This window comes from Oryctolagus cuniculus, chromosome 8 (genome assembly GCF_051225735.1).
Source record: "Oryctolagus cuniculus isolate XC-2025 breed Fujian yellow rabbit chromosome 8, ASM5122573v1, whole genome shotgun sequence".
Classification (NCBI taxonomy): Eukaryota; Metazoa; Chordata; class Mammalia; order Lagomorpha; family Leporidae; genus Oryctolagus; species Oryctolagus cuniculus.
Genome location: NC_142874.1, coordinates 137,823,015 through 137,839,762, shown reverse-complemented (window position 1 = coordinate 137,839,762; position 16,748 = coordinate 137,823,015). Strand labels below are relative to the sequence as shown.

Here is a 16,748-nt window from a genome sequence, read left to right as displayed (position 1 = left end):
GCCCTGCTGCTTCCTGGGGTGTGCGCTGCAGGAAGGTGCAGTCAGGACCGGGGCTGGGATTTGAACCCAGGGACTGGGAGGTGGGATGTGGGCGTGCCAAGGGGCATCTTATTGGCAAGCGAAACAGCCACCCGGGCCTTGCTTTTTCTAACAACTTTATTTGTCCCTCATTTTCAACAAGTGGTTTTTCTGGTTTATAAGAGATGGTCTATTTGTTGAAATGTCCAGATCAGAGAAGTAAGATCTAACTAGCTGGCACCAAGAGTGGAGCCTACATGTCTGTGTGCTGTTCACCGACAAGTACTTACTAGAAGTCACCGTTTTTCAAAAAGCACATGTGTGTCCAAATACACTTATTACATATATTTGCGACCAAGGCATCACAGAGAGGTCACAAAAACATAGGCTTAGTTCAGTTCACAATATAGATCCTGTGAAAACACAGGTCTCATCTGCGCAGCTTACAATTTTCATATAAATTTAAAGCAGTTAAACAACATTTGAAACTACATCAGTTAAAAAAAAAAAAAGAAACAACAAAAACCAAAACCCTGTAATTTAGTTCAGGTGTCAGAAACTTGTGAAATCCAAGTCCATGTTGGAGAAAAACGATGAAATCTGTAGCATCAGCCAACTGTCACAGTATTATCTTCCTTTATGAAAGCATCCCAGTGAAACGAACTACGAAGAACATGAGGGTGATCAGAGATTTGGGTGTAGTACTCCCTGAGTGTCTTGTTTTTCACAAGTCAAAGGTAAGGAAGGCCAGGTCACACGTGAGTCCCGGGGCTCGCCGCCTCGGTGCTGCGCCCCCGGCATGGTCCCAGGGCTCTGCACTGCCACTCTGCCTGCACCTGAGCCGCTGCTGCAGGACACCAGGTGATACGCCAGATGAAGACCAACAACTGCAGCCACTAATAAATATTAAACTTCTAAGCAGATCTGAATGCTATATACGTCAGACTGTGGTAACATAACAGAAACAAACACTTTTATGTTTAAAAAATCTTACAGAAGCAGGGTTGATGGGCAAGTCACCTTAACCTAAATTTCAGATGTTATAAGAAAAATATTTTAAAAAATCAAATTCTCTAGATGCTAATCAAGCAGAAAAGAGTGATTATAAGTGGATGCTTAGGCCGGCGCCGTGGCTCACTAGGCTAATCCTCCACCTCGTGGCGCCGGCACACTGGGTTCTAGTCCCGGTAGGGGCGCCAGATTCTGTCCTGGTTGCCCCTCTTCCAGGCCAGCTCTCTGCTGTGGCCAGGGAGTGCAGTGGAGGATGGCCCAAGTACTTGGGCCCTGCACCCCATGGGAGACCAGGAGAAGCACCTGGCTCCTGCCATCGGATCAGCGCGGTGCGCCGGCCGCGGCGGCCATTGGAGGGTGAACCAACGGCAAAGGAAGACCTTTCTCTCTCTCTCTCACTGACCACTCTGCCTGTCAAAAAAAAAAAAAAAAAAAAGTGGATGCTTAGATGTGGGCATTCAAATGTCAAAAAAGTAGCTGTCTTCTTGATTCTTAAAAAAATCTTGGTCCCTACTATATTTCTTCCTGATCATTAATTGCAATTGTACATATGTGTGTATACGTCTGTATATATATATAGATATATATATAAAAATGTATATATGCTTATGAGTGATTAAGTACTTCATTCAAAAAGCATGATAGTTAAGCAAAACTAAGGAGAAACGGTTTGTTGGGATCCAAACATTTGTCTTCATTTCAGATGTGCTGGGTTATTCGCTGGGCTTACAGCATCAGGGCACTAAGTGTGACAAATCATATTTTGTGGTCGAATGTAGGAAAATCTTTTCCATAGGCAGATTTTTACAACAACCCCAAAGATAGATGCCTAACTGTATTTCCCCTCCTCCACATGAAACCTTAGCTGCAAACTAGTTTCAAAAGAGCTGGTAACGATTAGCTTTCAAAAGTTAAAAATCACAAATTTAGGGGTGCGATGTTGGCTCTAATCACCAGGAGGACTTATTCAAAGTCCCAATAATTATTTAACAATAAAAATACCCCACTGCACAAGTGGGGAAACTGAGGCACAAAAAGATGATTTTCGTTTTTGCTTTATACAGCTTTATCTAAGGCTAGATAGGGAAGCCAAATCCCTAACCATAGCCAGAACTATGGAGGCTAGCCACCTGTGGGGTCTGATACATTCAAACTTTGCATGAACTGCTATATTTAACTCACCTGTCCTATCTGCCTCCTATCTCCTGTCTTAGTCTAACATCTTACAAACCCTTTAAAACATGGATCTGGCACGTGCCACTTAGCAGCTGCAAGGGCCTGCCACTGCTTATAGCAAAAAAAAAAAAAAAAAAAACAAAAGAAAAAACAAAAAAACAAAAACAACCACTGTACATTGCTGTATGAAATGCAATTAGCAAGATTCAATTATACACTTTGGTAACCTTTCCAGAAAAAAACCCCAAAAGTTGTACGGGTACGCAAGCATGTGGCATCTTCTATTGTACCAACTGAGTACCGGTAAATAGGAAGGGTGTAGCCGCTGGCACTTCTTGACCAGCTGTCCGTTGCGGCAATGCATCTGCCCGATGAGCTACCATTCCAGTTCGACAGGGTATTTGCCAGTGAGACAGGCTGTGCAGTGACCGTTCTTTTCAAAGCTCTCTGGGCCAATCCCGTTTTCTTGAATCACATCGTGCTTTTTCACTTTCTGCTGTTTAAATTCTATCTCTTCTCGTACAGATGAAACCAGTCCTTCTACCGACAGATACACAACACTGTTGGCTCCTAAAGGAGGAAAACGAGAAGATCAAGAAACTTCCTTGAAAAGCAATAATTGGTTAAATAGAGAATAGTTTTAGCCAATTAAAAAAAAAAAGAAAAAGAAAACAAGGCGGGTAAAGGCGGGCAGGTCCCTGGGGATGCCTGCTCCTCCGTCGTAGCTTCTTGACAATGTGCCCTGTGGGCACAGGGGGTGGCTCCAGTGTTTGGAACCCTGCCATCCATGTAGGAAACCCAGATTAAGTTCCTGACTTCAACCCATCCCCAGCTATTGCAGGCATATAGGAAGTCAAAGTTGAAAGATCTTTGTCTCTCTCTCTCTCTTCCAAATTAAATCAATAAAAATTTTTAAAATCAATAAATTCCAGAGACTTTATTTTTTAAATTTTGAATTGGAATTAGGAGATAACATAATTTAAACCAGCAGGGAATGCTACAAGTCTAGAATGGATGTAAGGGCTTCAGAAATAGTGTTCTCAAGTAAGAAAACAGATTTAGGGGTCAGGAAGATCGAGCTCACATTTACGCTCAAAGTCACTCTCCCTAAGTCTACTTTCTCAAGAGTTGGGGAAACACTGCCCAGCTGCAGTGTTACTGTGATGGTACTGTAATAAAGATAACGCATACAGCACAGTTTGGGGCAAAAAATGAGTGCTCCCAATATAATAGCCATCAGTGATGTTCAAAATACTTGGCCAAAGGCACAGGCATGACCACAAAAGGAGATGCCAGCCACAACCACATGGCATACCAAAAGTACAATGGCCAACATCAGGTGACAGTTAAATATAATTTAGGGGCTGGCGCTGTGGCATAGCAAGTAAGGCCACTGCCTGCAGTGCTGACATCCCATATAGGCACTGGTTCAAGTCCTGGCTGCTCCATTTCTGATGCAGCTCTCTGCTATGGCCTGGGAAAGCAGTGGAAGATGGTCCAAGTCCTTGGGACCTTACACCCATGTGGGGGACCTGGCGGAAGCTCCTGGCTTTACATTGGCCCAGCTCCGGCAGTTGCAGTCATATGGGGGAGTGAACTAGCAGATGGAAGACTTCTCTCTCTATCTTGGGGTTAACTCTGCATTTCAAATAAATAAACACATCTTTAAAAAAATAAATAAATATAATTGATACTCTCTTGACTTTGGAAGGAAGATGTCTTATCCAATTTTAATCTCCAAGTTTCCTTACTTCATTGTTAAAGTTAAGCCTATTGGGGCTTGTATTATGGCACAACAGGTTAAACCACTGCCTGCAATGCCAGCATCCCATATAAGCATTGGTTTAAGTTGAAGCTGCTCCACCTCCAATCCAAGTCCTTGCTAATGCACCTGGGAAAGCAATGGGAATTGGCCCAAGTGCGCCAGCTCCTGCCACACATGCGGGAGACCCAGATGAAGCTCCTGGCTCCTGACATCAGCCTGGCCCAGACCATGGAAAGTGAACCAATGGATGGAATATCTCACCCTATCCCTGTCTCTGCCTCTCAAATAAATAAATAAATAAATCTTGAAAAAAAAAAAAAAAGATGAGAGCTAGCTTGTGGTGAAGCAGCTTAAGCAACGTCATGTGTGGATACCAGCTGGAGTTTCAGCTGTTCCACTTCTGATCTAGCTCACTGCTAATGGCCTGGGAAAGCTGCAGAGTATGGCCCAAGTGTTTGGGCCCCTGAACCTACATGGGAGACCCAGATGAAGTTCTTGGTTTTAGCCTGGCCTAGCCCTGGCCATCGTGGCCATCTGGGGAGTGAACCAGCCGATGGAAGACCTCTCTCTCCCTATCACTAACTCTGATTTCAGATAAACATATAAATCTTTAAACAAGAAAGATACTTCATAAGCTTTACTTTTCTGATTTGTGAGCACATCCAAATTATTCTGTTAGAGTCTGTAATACAATTGTTTTTGTGTTTCCTGCCCTCGGCATGGCCCAGTACCCCGCATAGCATTCTCTGTGGTGTCTACACATGCCTGTCGCTCTGACTAGTGCTGAGCACTTGGTTAACATATGCAATAACTACTTTTAGCAGATACTGGGCACCATTTCTTATTAACGGTATAAGCACTGATGAGCTTTGGACTTTCTCTGTTAATACATAAAGTTTACAGGAATTTTAATACCTACCAAGATATTCTGCAAGACTATCAAATTCTGGCTTATTGGCAATAAGCTCTTCTTTTGTGGGAATGTTTATTCCCATGAAGCACGGATATCTAATTGGTGGTGAAGCTACTCGAATGTGTACCTAGAAAAGAAATAATTTTATACTCATCGTAAGAACACAATTCTCTTTCATTCACCAAATGGAACATAAAATTATTTCACAGAATATTTAGCAACAATATCTGAGTAAAAAAGAAACTACAAAATCTGTTTTACTGAAAAACAGGATGAAAAAGAATCCTAAAAAAAGCATGTGGTAAACACAGAATTGCGGTGCTGAGTCAGAACCACTGAGAGAATCGATCTAGTACTGCAGAACCCTGCGTGGGCAGCTCCACTCCAGATGTCACAGCATCTGGACACTAACTGTGCAGGTCAGCTACCTGGAAGCGCTTTCTCTACAGAGCTGCCCACTGTCTTCTGTCGCCCATTCACAGATTTCTTTCTGTAGATCCCTGCCTCTCATTTAACTAAATGACATCCTTCCTGGCACCACTTTCATGTTCTCTTATAATTAACGAATGGGCTTTCTGCCTAATTCTTATTTTACTATTTAAAAAAATATGATTGAGTGGGTTACAACAAATACCTTATTACTATAACAGAATTATTTCAGTCTATTATCTTCTGCCTTCTGTCAGGCACATTGAATTGGCCCTAATAATCAGTGCCCACATTTTTTTATTTTTAAACTTTCTTATACCAGGAAGGATTTTCCCACGTCACGATCTTCAGAACAATGTTGTTTGTTTGTTTGTTTTCTTTGACAGGCAGAGTGGACAGTGAGAGAGAGAGACAGAGAGAAAGGTCTTCCTTTTGCCGTTGGTTCATCCTCCAATGGCTGCCACGGCCGGCGCGCCGTGCTGATCCAATGGCAGGAGCCAGGTGCTTCTCCTGGTCTCCCATGCGGTGCAGGACCCAAGTACTTGGGCCATCCTCCACTGCACTCCCGGGCCACAGCAGAGAGCTGGCCTGGAAGAGGGGCAACCGGGACAGAATCCGGCGCCCCGACCGGGACTAGAACCCGGTGTGCTGGCGCCGCTAGGCGGAGGATTAGCCTAGTGAGCCGCGGCGCCGGCCAGAACAATGTTTTTTAACAGCTGTATCATATTCATCGCACTGATCTATCAAGGTACAAAACTCTCACATGGGTGCAGGGCCCAAGCACTTGAGCCATCTTCTACTGCTTTCCAGGACATAGCAGAGAGCTGGATTGGAAGTGGAGCAGCCAGGACTTGAACTGGCACCCATATGGGATGCTGGCACTGCAGGTGGAGGGTTAGCCCACTACTTCATAGAGCTGGCCCTTTTTTTCTTTAAAAAAAGATTTACTTATTTGAAAGTAGATGGGAGGAGGGAAGGAAAGAGAGAGCTCCTCCATCTACCAGCTTGCTCCCTCAAAAGGCTGCAGTGGCCTGGGCTGGGCCAGGCCGAAGCCAGGAACCAGGAGCTCCCTCCAGGTCTCCCATGTAGGTGCAGGAGCCCAAGCTCTTGGACCATCCTCCTCGGCCTTCCCAGGCACACTAGCAGGGAACTGGATGGAAAGTGAAGTAGCCGGGACTTGAACCAGCACCCCTATGGGATGCTGGCATCTCAGGCAGTGGCTTAACCCATAACACTGGCCCCGAAGGGATCTTTTTGTTGAGCAGTAGGTCTCAACAGCGGACTTAAATTTTCATTAAAGCATGTTGGAGACAGATGTGCTGTCATCTAGGCTTTGCGGCTCCACTATGAACGCAGCACCGACAGGCAGAGGGTTTCAGACTTTTCACCCTAAGGTCCTAGCCCGACAAGAGGGCCGGCCTGTGCTCTGCAGCCAGGCACCGCCTCCTCCTCAGCCGTGAAAGCGCTAGATGGCGTCCTCACCCACTGAGAGGCTGCTTCACCTGCTCTGAGCTCCAGGGCTCAGTGTGGCTACCTTCCTCGCTCGGCTCAGCTAGACCCTCATAACCTGCGGCAGCTGCTGCCCCAGCACTGGCGACTTCACCCCGGGTCGTACTTTGTGGAGATGGATTCCTTCCTCAAACCTCGTAACTCAGTTCCTCTTAGCCTCGGACTTTTCTTCTGCAGCTTCCTTCTCTCTCAAGCCTTCACTGAGCTGAGGAGCCAGAACCCTGCTCTGCATCCGGCTTCAGTCCAAGGAGAGGGCTAGTCCGATCTTTCTGTTCTGAGCAACCAAACCTTCTCCGTGGCAGCAACAAGGCTGCCTCACGTTCACGCCTGCCCCCCTCAGCTTCATCATTTCTATGCTTTCAAGCGAGCAGCAAATGACTTCCTTTCTCTTGAACACTGAACGACCACTGCAGGGCTATCCATCCTAATTTCAATACTGTTGTGTTTCAGGGACCAGAGAGGCTTGAAGACAGGGAGAGAGATGAGGGACCCAGCGGATGGATCAGAACACACAACGGTTAGGCAGTAATTTTGCTATCTTAGAGCACACTTCATGGTGCCCGAGAATAATTTTAATCGTAACATCAGATAGCACCGACTACAGATCCACCAAGACAGAAACACTAACAATGAAAAAGTCTTGAGGCCAGGGGTCGTGGTGCAGTGGGTTAAGCTGTTGCCCGGGGTTATCAGAGCCTGCACCCTGTATCAGAGTGCCCGGGACAGAGTCCCACCTTTACTTCCAGTGCAGCTTCCTGCTAACAGACCCAGGAGGCAGCCAATGATGGACCCGGTGCTGGGCTTCCGGTCATTCACATGGGAGACCCGGATGGAGTTCCAGGCTCCTGGCTTGAGCCTGGCCCAGCCCCAGTTGATGCAGGCATTTAGGGGTGTGCATGAGGTGACAGAAGATCTCTGTTAATTCTGCCTTTCTAAAAAGCAAACCAGCAACTCTTCTTGGATGTGAGATGAGGACAGGCTATTGGAAAAATGGTGCTGAGAGATTTAGTCCACATGGGGTTGCAGCCAACCTTCAATGTGTAAAGAAATACGGTATCTGTGGAGTGGAAAAAAATGGGACCCAATAAAACTAGATATGTCAGTATGTCAACACAAGTATCAAAACACCATGTGGTATACCAGGAATATATACATGTTTGTTGTCAATTTAAGTGATACAAAAAATGTGAGTCAAATTTATTACCTTGGGGATTGGTTTTATGTCTTCAAATAGTAAAAGTAATCAAAACCCTACAGATTTAAAAACATTCTGTTTTTTTGTTGTTGGTCTTTTAGTTAACTTTGTGAAAATTTAGGCTTTTATAGTGAGCTTTTTAATCCACTACGGATTACATCTAGTGTAAGAGTGAGTATTAATTACTACTATAAGTTCTCCAAGTTGCTACATATCTATCACTAAAATAACCTGATAGAAAAATAATTTAAATTCATTATATTGAACTATTCATTTTGTTTCATTATACTGAACTGCCATCTTTATGCCAGTATTATTTGTTATCTGCCAGTGCTTTTGGGTAAATTTTAATGACTCACCTCTTTTGCGCCAGATTCTTTGAGCAATTTGATGATGGGTGAGATAGTGTTGCCTCTCACAATTGAATCATCTACAAGAACAATTCTTTTGCCTTTAAAGTTATCCGACAGTACTCCGAATTTTTTGGCCACGCCCAGCTGTCTTAACCTCATGTTTGGTTGAATGAAGGTTCTTCCCACGTACCGGTTTTTACACAGCACCTCCACGTAGGGCAGTCCGCACTGAAGAGAGGAGACAAAGGGACGGTGAGAGCAGCACACGGCTTCTCCAGACCGTGCTGCCGCTACAATACGCGCGTGACACTTCAAAACGCGGCTGTAACTCGGGACTTTTCATCATCGGATTACAACTGTGCTTCAGGACTAAAATGGGTGGAGGAACCCACTGACAGTAATACACTTGGTGGGAAAGCCAATTCATTCTGCTAGAGTTTGCTGTAATTGTTAACGCTGCTCTCTTGCACAGTGTTATTCCTCTGTCTTGGAAGGGAACCCTAAGTAGCCGAAGACAAGACAAGTAATGAATTACTATCAGAAAAATTCACATATTTAGAAATTATAGAAGAAATTAAAACCTGTAGGCTCAGGAGAGGATTCAGCCATTTCTCAAGGCGGCTTTCCCTAAAATGTCAGCATGTTGTCTCTTTCAGAGCTGATGCACTGCACCACCTGCCATGGTTTGGATGTGGTTTGTGCCCTAAGGGCTCCTGTGTCGGGCTTGGTCCTCGGTGTGGCAGTGTTGAGGTGGTGTGGAAACTTGATGGTTGGGGCTTGGGCTAGGCACTGGCTGAGCAGGTAGGAAGGGCACCACGTGCCACACCTGAGTGCCTGGGTTGCAGCTCCCAGCATGGTTCCTGACTCCAGCTTTTTGCTAATGCAGCCCCGGGAGGCAGCGATGACGGCTCGGGAAGCTGGGTTCCCGACACCAACACAGGAGACAGGGTTAAGTTCCAGGCTCCAGCTTCACTGGCCTTGTTCCCCACTTCCCCCACTTCCAGAACCACGACCTCAGCCATGTTAGGCATTTGGGGAGCAAACCAGAGGATGGGAGCTTTCTGTACTTCTCAAATAAATGGAAACAACAACAACCAAAAAAAAAAAAAAAGAGGTGAGGCCGAGTGATAGGTCTGTCTCTGTGAGCCCTGTGCTCAGAAGAGATCAAGGTGTTCAGAGTGAGCAGTGGGTATTATACCCACCCCAGGACTACAACATTATAGAATCTACCTGATTAAGAAAAATGAAAATAAACATGCACTAAGAACATTAAACAAAAGAACATCATTACCTTTATCATTACCCATACTCAGTAGGGAGCAGATAAACTGGCAGCTTGTGAGGGTTCCTCAACAGCACATTGTAATATGCAAGTATACACTGAATATCCCTTATCTGAAACGCTTGGTAACAGAAATGCTCTGCATTTCACATTTGGAACATTTGCACATTTAAGCATGTGCAACTACAAGTACAGGAACAGAACCATAATTCCTCTTATGCACATGGCCTGATGATAATCTTATACAATATTTTTAGTGTACCTGTGCTTTGAATGAGACCTGTAACATGAGGTCATGGGGGTAATTTTCCACTTGTAGCATCATATCAGTGCAAAAGAAGTTTGGGATAATGGACCATGTTGGACTTTTGGAACAGAGATGCTCAACCTGTATTACCACTAAATTCTACAGATAATTAGAAATAGATGCTCTTTTTTTTTTTTTTTTTTTTTTTAAAGGGGGAGAGGTCAAATTTCCCAGTCTTTGGTTAAACCCTTTTGGTAAACTTCACTGGAACAGTGCTGTTGGATGAAAAGGCTGGAAAATAAAAAATTCTTGTAAAGGAATCAGCAGTCATTGATGAGCTCCTCCCTCAAGGTGCCAGGATCTCTCTCTCGCTGCCAGGGAAGCAAGGCACTGCACGAGGACCAGGAGCACACACCTTAGCTGCGTAACCGAGGGCAGCGGGCGTCGCCGACTCTGGGACAGTGCTGACCAGATCTGCATCCACGGGGGCTTCGGTTGCCAGCTGCTGACCGCAACGGTACCGGACTGTATAGACCATCTGGTCTGGGATGTTTGGGAAAGAAACAGGTTATTTTGGGTTAGCACAATACAACGTTGCCATTTTAAAAAGCTAGTACTAGAACTCCAGAGACTGAGTATGAAAAGGAAAGCAATACAGACAAAACACACCAGAGTGGAAACACACAAACTGGGCGTTTCAATTATGTAGTTTCTTAAAAATCTGATCTTAAGGGGATGACACTGTGGTGCAGCAGGCTAAGCTGTTTCCTACAATGTCGGGGTGTTGCTGGTTTGAGTCCCAGCCGCTCTACTTCCAGTCCAGCTCCCTGCAAATGTGCCTGGGGGAGTAGTGGAAGATGATACAAGTACTTGGGCCTCTGTGGGGAGCAACCGAGACTAGACTAAATTACTGGAACTGCTAGGACTGATTCTGTGCATCTGCTCTCCCACAATATGGCGCTGAGAGACAGCAAACAACTTCTTCCACACAGCTGCCTCACCAATCTGACTGATAAGCTGCAGGAGCTGATCCTGTTCCTGACTGGAGGAGAGCAGCGTGCTCAGTGTGTGGGTAGCAGAGTTGGGATTGGTGGAAGAGGACTATAAAGGAGGAGAGACAACATGCACCGGGAAAACATCTGAGGAATATCTGAGCAACCCCTGAGAGAGCCGGCTGGCGGTGTGCCGCTCCTCCGCCACAGGCCTCCACGTGGGAAACTCAGATGGAGTTCGAGGCTTCTGGCTTTGGCCTGGCCCAGCCACAATCGTTGCAGACAATTTTGTGGTCAATCAGCAGATGGAAATGTGCTCGCTCGCTCGCTCTCTCTCTCTCTGTCTCTTCCCCTCTCTCCCTGGTTCTGCCTTTCAAATAAATAAATCTTTAAAAACAAATTTGACTTTAATATAAATCTGAAAATCATAATCCTTACACCCAAAAGAAAAACTCCAAAAGTTAAAAGATTCAAAGAAAAGAGATTTACTTACTTTCAAACATACTATCTGGTCTTGCAAAATACACATATTCAAAGATACAAAAAGCCACTGGGTTTCCTTCAGATCTTGGTATAATGTCAAGAGTTCGAATGTTATGTCTGGATATTTCCACAATTTCTCCAGGCAAGACTTCACGGTAGTACCTTGGGAAACAATGTTTGATGAGCAGTCTTTAAAGTTGATGATAACATCAGTTATAAAGCAGTCTTCTCCCTCACAGAGCAAAAACAGATCCATTCAATGGAAAGCCTAGAAATGGCTTTTTATAAAAAAGTAATATGCCTCCAGGAATAATTTCTATAGAACTCTCTTTTATCCCTAAGGTCTAATTTCAAATTTTAAAAAATAGGAGCCCTAACTTTCACTGATTTTTGAAAGGATAAAGGGAAAAGAGAACATTTTTAATCAAAATTTATTTTTCTATTGTGACTACTGCTTATTAAGGAAGCTCTTCCTTTCTAAAATAATCACATATTTTGAAATTAACATGCCAGTTTCTGAAATATTTAAGTCGATGAGGGCAGGCATTTAGCCTAATGGTTCATCAAGAAGTCAGTTAAGATGCTGTGTCTCATACTGGAGGTCTCCAGTTCAATACCCATCTCTGGCTCCTCAGCACAGTTTCCTGCCAATGCAGAGACCCTGGAGGCAGAGGTCTAATTGCATCATCGCCACTCATGTGGGAGACTTGGAATGAATTCACTTCCCCCAGCTTGAGCCCCAGTCAGGAGTTGTTGTGGGCATTTGGAGTCAAACAGTGGATAGGAGCTTGTTCTATCTCTGTCTCTCAGCCTATTAAATACATCCAAAATAATACATTAATAACATCAGTGTAACTGCTGAGCACAATGTACATGAGAAAATGCCATATGTTCTCTTGCAGACATCAGAAAGAAAATTGTCATGTAAATGTCCAAAGAAAGACTGCTCATCAGTGTGGAAAAAGACAATATGATGACGGAACAACTTACCTTGCACCGATCGATAAAAAGCTACAAGATTCTGAAGACACTACCCATCCTTCTGTTTCTGAGGTTTTTTTCTCTGTAAATCACAAGATAATCAATTCAGCTAATGAACTCAAGGAATTAAAACAGACGCTATTTTGATAATTGTTAAACATCAGGAGCATACAAAGCTCATAGAAGAGCCATTTCTATGACATTAATAGCACATGGATCCTCTTTTGACTTGCGCCAAAGATGATCTTCTAGTATTATGATTTCACGGTTTCAGTAAAATAGCTAAGTCAAAAAGGAAAAAAAAAAACTGGGCAAAGGACATGAACAGATCATTCCAACAAGAAAAACAACAGGACTAGCCACTAAACACCCTGAGCAGCACCATGAGGTTCATTACCTTTATCATTAATATCAGAAACTGGAATAAGGCGGCCGATGCACAGAGGACGATTTCCGTAAGGGTCTCGCACAGCATAAATCACATCTCTGTGCATGATAAGCAGCGAGTATGCCGTGGGTGCTTCCTTCATCAAGTTTTTAATCCTGGAATTAACGACATAATGGACCGTGGAACTGCAGTTGCAAACACGAGCGAGGCAAAGCTCTTATTACCGGGGCTCCAAGTTCAGCCCAGTTTTAGTATTACCTGGCTACCCAGTCTGGGGTGTCGTCTTGTTCCAGGGGAGGCGTATATGCCAGTAACTGGGTGATCATCTCACTGTCAGAACTTGTTGACAGGCCAATGCCATGGCGCAGAAGCTATCCAGAAAGAAGAACAGTTCAGTCATTAGGGGGAGGCTCGCCCCCACCCCTTGCCATAACAGAAAGAAATCAGGTGGTCTGAGGAGGCTCAGTAAAATCCTGCATCCCACTAATAAACGGGGCATGTTTTAAATGGAAGCCCATTGCTGGAGTGAACACGAGGCCTCTGAAGGTTCGGAGCAGAGAAAATGAACCCTTGAGCCCTGGGAGGCAGCAGCAGGGGCTTAAGAGGTCTCCTGCCACCCTTGTGGGGAAGTCTGTCATGAGTTCCCAGCTCCCAACTCTGGCCTGGCCCAGTCCCTGTTGTTGTGGGCATTTGGGGAGCAAACCAGTGGGTGGGAGCTCTCCTGTTCTGTCTCTCTACCTCTTCAGGAAATAAAAATTCTAAAAAGACAAAAGGCTTTCAGGAATATACAGAAAAGCTTTTGAGGACTGAAGTTTAGGGCTGGCGTTCGGCACAGGAGGGTAAGCCAGCACCTGTGATGCCAGCACCAGGAGCCCATATGGGTGGTTGTTCCACTTCCCATCCAACATCCTGCTAATGCACGTGGGAAACAATGGGAGATGGCAAAACTTAATCGAAAATTGATCTCTATAAAAATAATAATGGGAAGAGAAGAGGGAGGAGGAAGAAGGGCAGGAGGATGGGTGGGAGGGAGGTGGGGGGAAGAAGCATCACGTTCCCAAATCTGTATATATTAAATGCATGAAGTTGTATTTTTAAACAAAATAAATTCTAAAAAAAAAACCCAAAAAACAACGGAAGATGGCCTAAGTGCTCGGGCCCCTGCCACTCAGATGGAGCTCCAGGTGCTGGCTTTGGCCTGGCCTAGTCCCAGCTGTTGCAGCCACTTGGAGAGTGAACCAGCAGATGAAAGATCTCTGTCACTCTGTCAAATAAACAAAAAAGAAAAAGAAAAAGAAAAAGAGGAAGGAAGGGAGGAAGGGAGGAAGGGAGGAAGGGAGGAAGGGAGGAAGGGAGGAAGGGAGGAAGAGAGAAAGAGAGAAAGAGAGAAAGAGAGAAAGAGAGAAAGAAAGAAAGAAAGAAAGAAAGAAAGAAAGAAAGAAAACTGAAAGCCAGTTAGCCCACAGTGGGTGGGGCTGAGGGGATGAAGATGAGATGTGGGGATCGTGGTTCTAACTGCTACCCTCAACACTCCCGACATGCTGGGCACGTTCCTATACAGACAGCACGCTTCTGTAATGACTCCCATGGCCGGTTTGCTGGCGGTAGTGCTGTTGTGTTCCTGTCCTCACCATCACTGACAGAGACAAGGAATCTACTGCACTGAACAACTGAATGTGGAAGACGTAAATAAATACTGCCCGGGTGCACTGGGATGAGTATGAAGCTCTGAGCAAGGCTGACGGAGGCGAGGGCAGCACTGTGGACATCCACAGACTGCACTGGGACAAACTCCCCAGGGCAGATCAGGGGGCAGATCAATGCTAAGGGCCAAGTCCAGCATCTGGGGAAGCGATTATGTCTCAAACAGTGAGTTGGATGTCACTTGGAACTGAACTCTTAATGCTTATTTCTAAGTGGCAAATTCTTGAGTAGTTTTTATTAGACACTTACAGTTTCATGATTGTTTGAATTTGCAACATGAGCTATACATCTTTCATTTCTGGACAGAAAATGCTCTATGTATTATCACCCTTATTAATGCCAGAGCTGGAAGATGAAGCTCTGAGAAATGTTCAAAGCTAGAACTGAAAACAGACAATGAGAGTTTCAGAAGCCCGGCTCTATCATCATCACACAGCTTTGGTAACTGTCCATTGTATGTTCAATGGCCAGCTCTGGAAGGCTGAAAGGATAATAGTACGCGAGTACAACCACCCTATTACTAATACCACCTAGTTCTGAAGCTATCAAATCAAAGTGAGAGGGACTAAAGACACTTGGCATTTGGTGTCCATTAATGACATGGATAAGAAAGAAATTACTGATAATATGAAGAAACCGTACAGTGTTAAGCAAACAGGAATATGAAATGACGGATGAAGGCAAAGGCACAAACCTGACACCATCAACACAGAAAGCTTCAACAACGTGGCATCAAAGAGTACAGTATACGTAACTGCTCTTTGCCCCTGCTCACAGATTGCTTTAGTTTCCTGGGATTGTTTCCAATTTATTTTTTCTCATATTTGTCACCTGAAGTTTATACTCCCTCTTCTTCTTATGTTTCAAGTTTATGCTGCAGTTTCTTATGCTGCTGTGAAACTGTGAAATCTAAGAAACATACTGTGGGGGTTTTGGCCCTGGTCTTTCCTGGTACACAGCTCCCAAAATCCTTGGAATGGCCAAAGTAACTGTCATTTGGTGTTACTGAAAACACTGTCTAGGGGTTCCTGAACAGCCTCAGGATAGAAGCCCGGCTGCCAGGAACCAACCAACAATTAGAAGGTTGGAACTTTCAGCCTCACGCCCATAGCCAAGGAGAGCAGAGGGGCTCAAGTGTGAGCCAATCACCAATGGACCATGAGTAGTTAATCAATCGTGCCTAGAAACCTAAAAGGACAGGGTTTGAGGAACTTCTGGGTGGTTGAACAATTGGCAGGGCCTGGAAGATGATGCCCCTTCCACATACCGTCCCTGTCCACCTTGTCATCTGACCAGTCTTCGACATTCTTTGTTAATAATACCCTTTATACTAAAATGGAACCCTAAGTACAGCACGTTCCTGAGTTCCATAGGCTGCTTTAGCAAATAACTGCAACCAAGGAGGAGGTCACAGAACTCCCAATTTATAAGGATCAGAAGTACGGGAGGCCTGGACCTGCAAGTGTTATCTTTAGTATGGGACAGTCTTCTTAGACTGACACTTAGGGGAAAAAATGTAATTTGAGAGGCAGACAGAAAGAGCGAGCAAGCAAGCTCCAATTTGCTAGTCAACCCCTAAATGCCCACGATGGCCAGAGCTGGGAACTCACTCCAGGTCCCCCACCTAGAAGGCAGGAACCCAGTTACTTGAGCCATCACTGCTGTTTCCCAGTGTCTACATCAGCAGTAAGTTGGAGTCAAGGGATCAAACCTAAGTGTTCTGATGCGGGTATCTTAACCCTACGCTAAATGCCCATCCCTTGATTCAAATTTTTGCTTCTTTATTTTTTGAGGCAGAGATACACAGATAGAGATCTCCCATCTGCTCATCCACTTCCCAATAGACTGCAGTGGCCCAAACTGGACCAGGCCGAAGCCCAAACTCAACCTCATGGGTGGCAGGGATTCAACCACTTGAATCATGACCTACTGCTTCCAGGCTGTGCACTGGCAAGAGGCTAGAATCAGGAGTGGAGCCAGGATTTGAACCAAAGCGCTCTAATATGGGATATGAGTGTCTTAAAGTGCCAAACATCCGCCCTTTGGGACTGATACTTAACCTATGGGATCTGATTCTAACTAATGCAGAATCCAAATTTAAGTGAATTATAGGATACTCAGTTGATGTCCTCTGTAAAAATTGTTTGGTGTGAGAAATCCTCACATTTGATCAAAGGAGAGTTCTGTGCTGAGTGTGAGATTAGGAATAACCATTTGGTTTTTCCAGTTTCATACAAGCTTTGGACAACTAAAAAGGATAGCAAGAATTCACAAACTCTAACTTCTCTGAGCATCTAGAAGC

General features: G+C 44.8%; 1 protein-coding gene across 2 annotated transcripts in view; it reads right to left on the bottom strand.

The window, feature by feature from the left end:
* Window positions 1-142: 142 nt before the first annotated feature.
* PPAT (phosphoribosyl pyrophosphate amidotransferase) overlaps window positions 143-16,748 on the bottom strand; it is a 59,739-nt gene continuing 43,133 nt past the window's right edge. The window contains exons 4-11 of one of the 2 annotated variants that reach the window (XM_002717162.6): window positions 13,001-13,113; window positions 12,752-12,897; window positions 12,364-12,436; window positions 11,384-11,535; window positions 10,314-10,441; window positions 8,376-8,597; window positions 4,890-5,010; window positions 143-2,775 (exon numbers count right to left, since the gene is read on the bottom strand). In XM_002717162.6, coding sequence (XP_002717208.1) covers window positions 2,582-2,775; window positions 4,890-5,010; window positions 8,376-8,597; window positions 10,314-10,441; window positions 11,384-11,535; window positions 12,364-12,436; window positions 12,752-12,897; window positions 13,001-13,113 — 1,149 coding nt within the window. In that variant the 3' untranslated portion in view covers window positions 143-2,581. The remainder of the gene's footprint in view (window positions 2,776-4,889; window positions 5,011-8,375; window positions 8,598-10,313; window positions 10,442-11,383; window positions 11,536-12,363; window positions 12,437-12,751; window positions 12,898-13,000; window positions 13,114-16,748) is intronic. The other variant, XM_089302724.1, reaches the window with a different exon arrangement.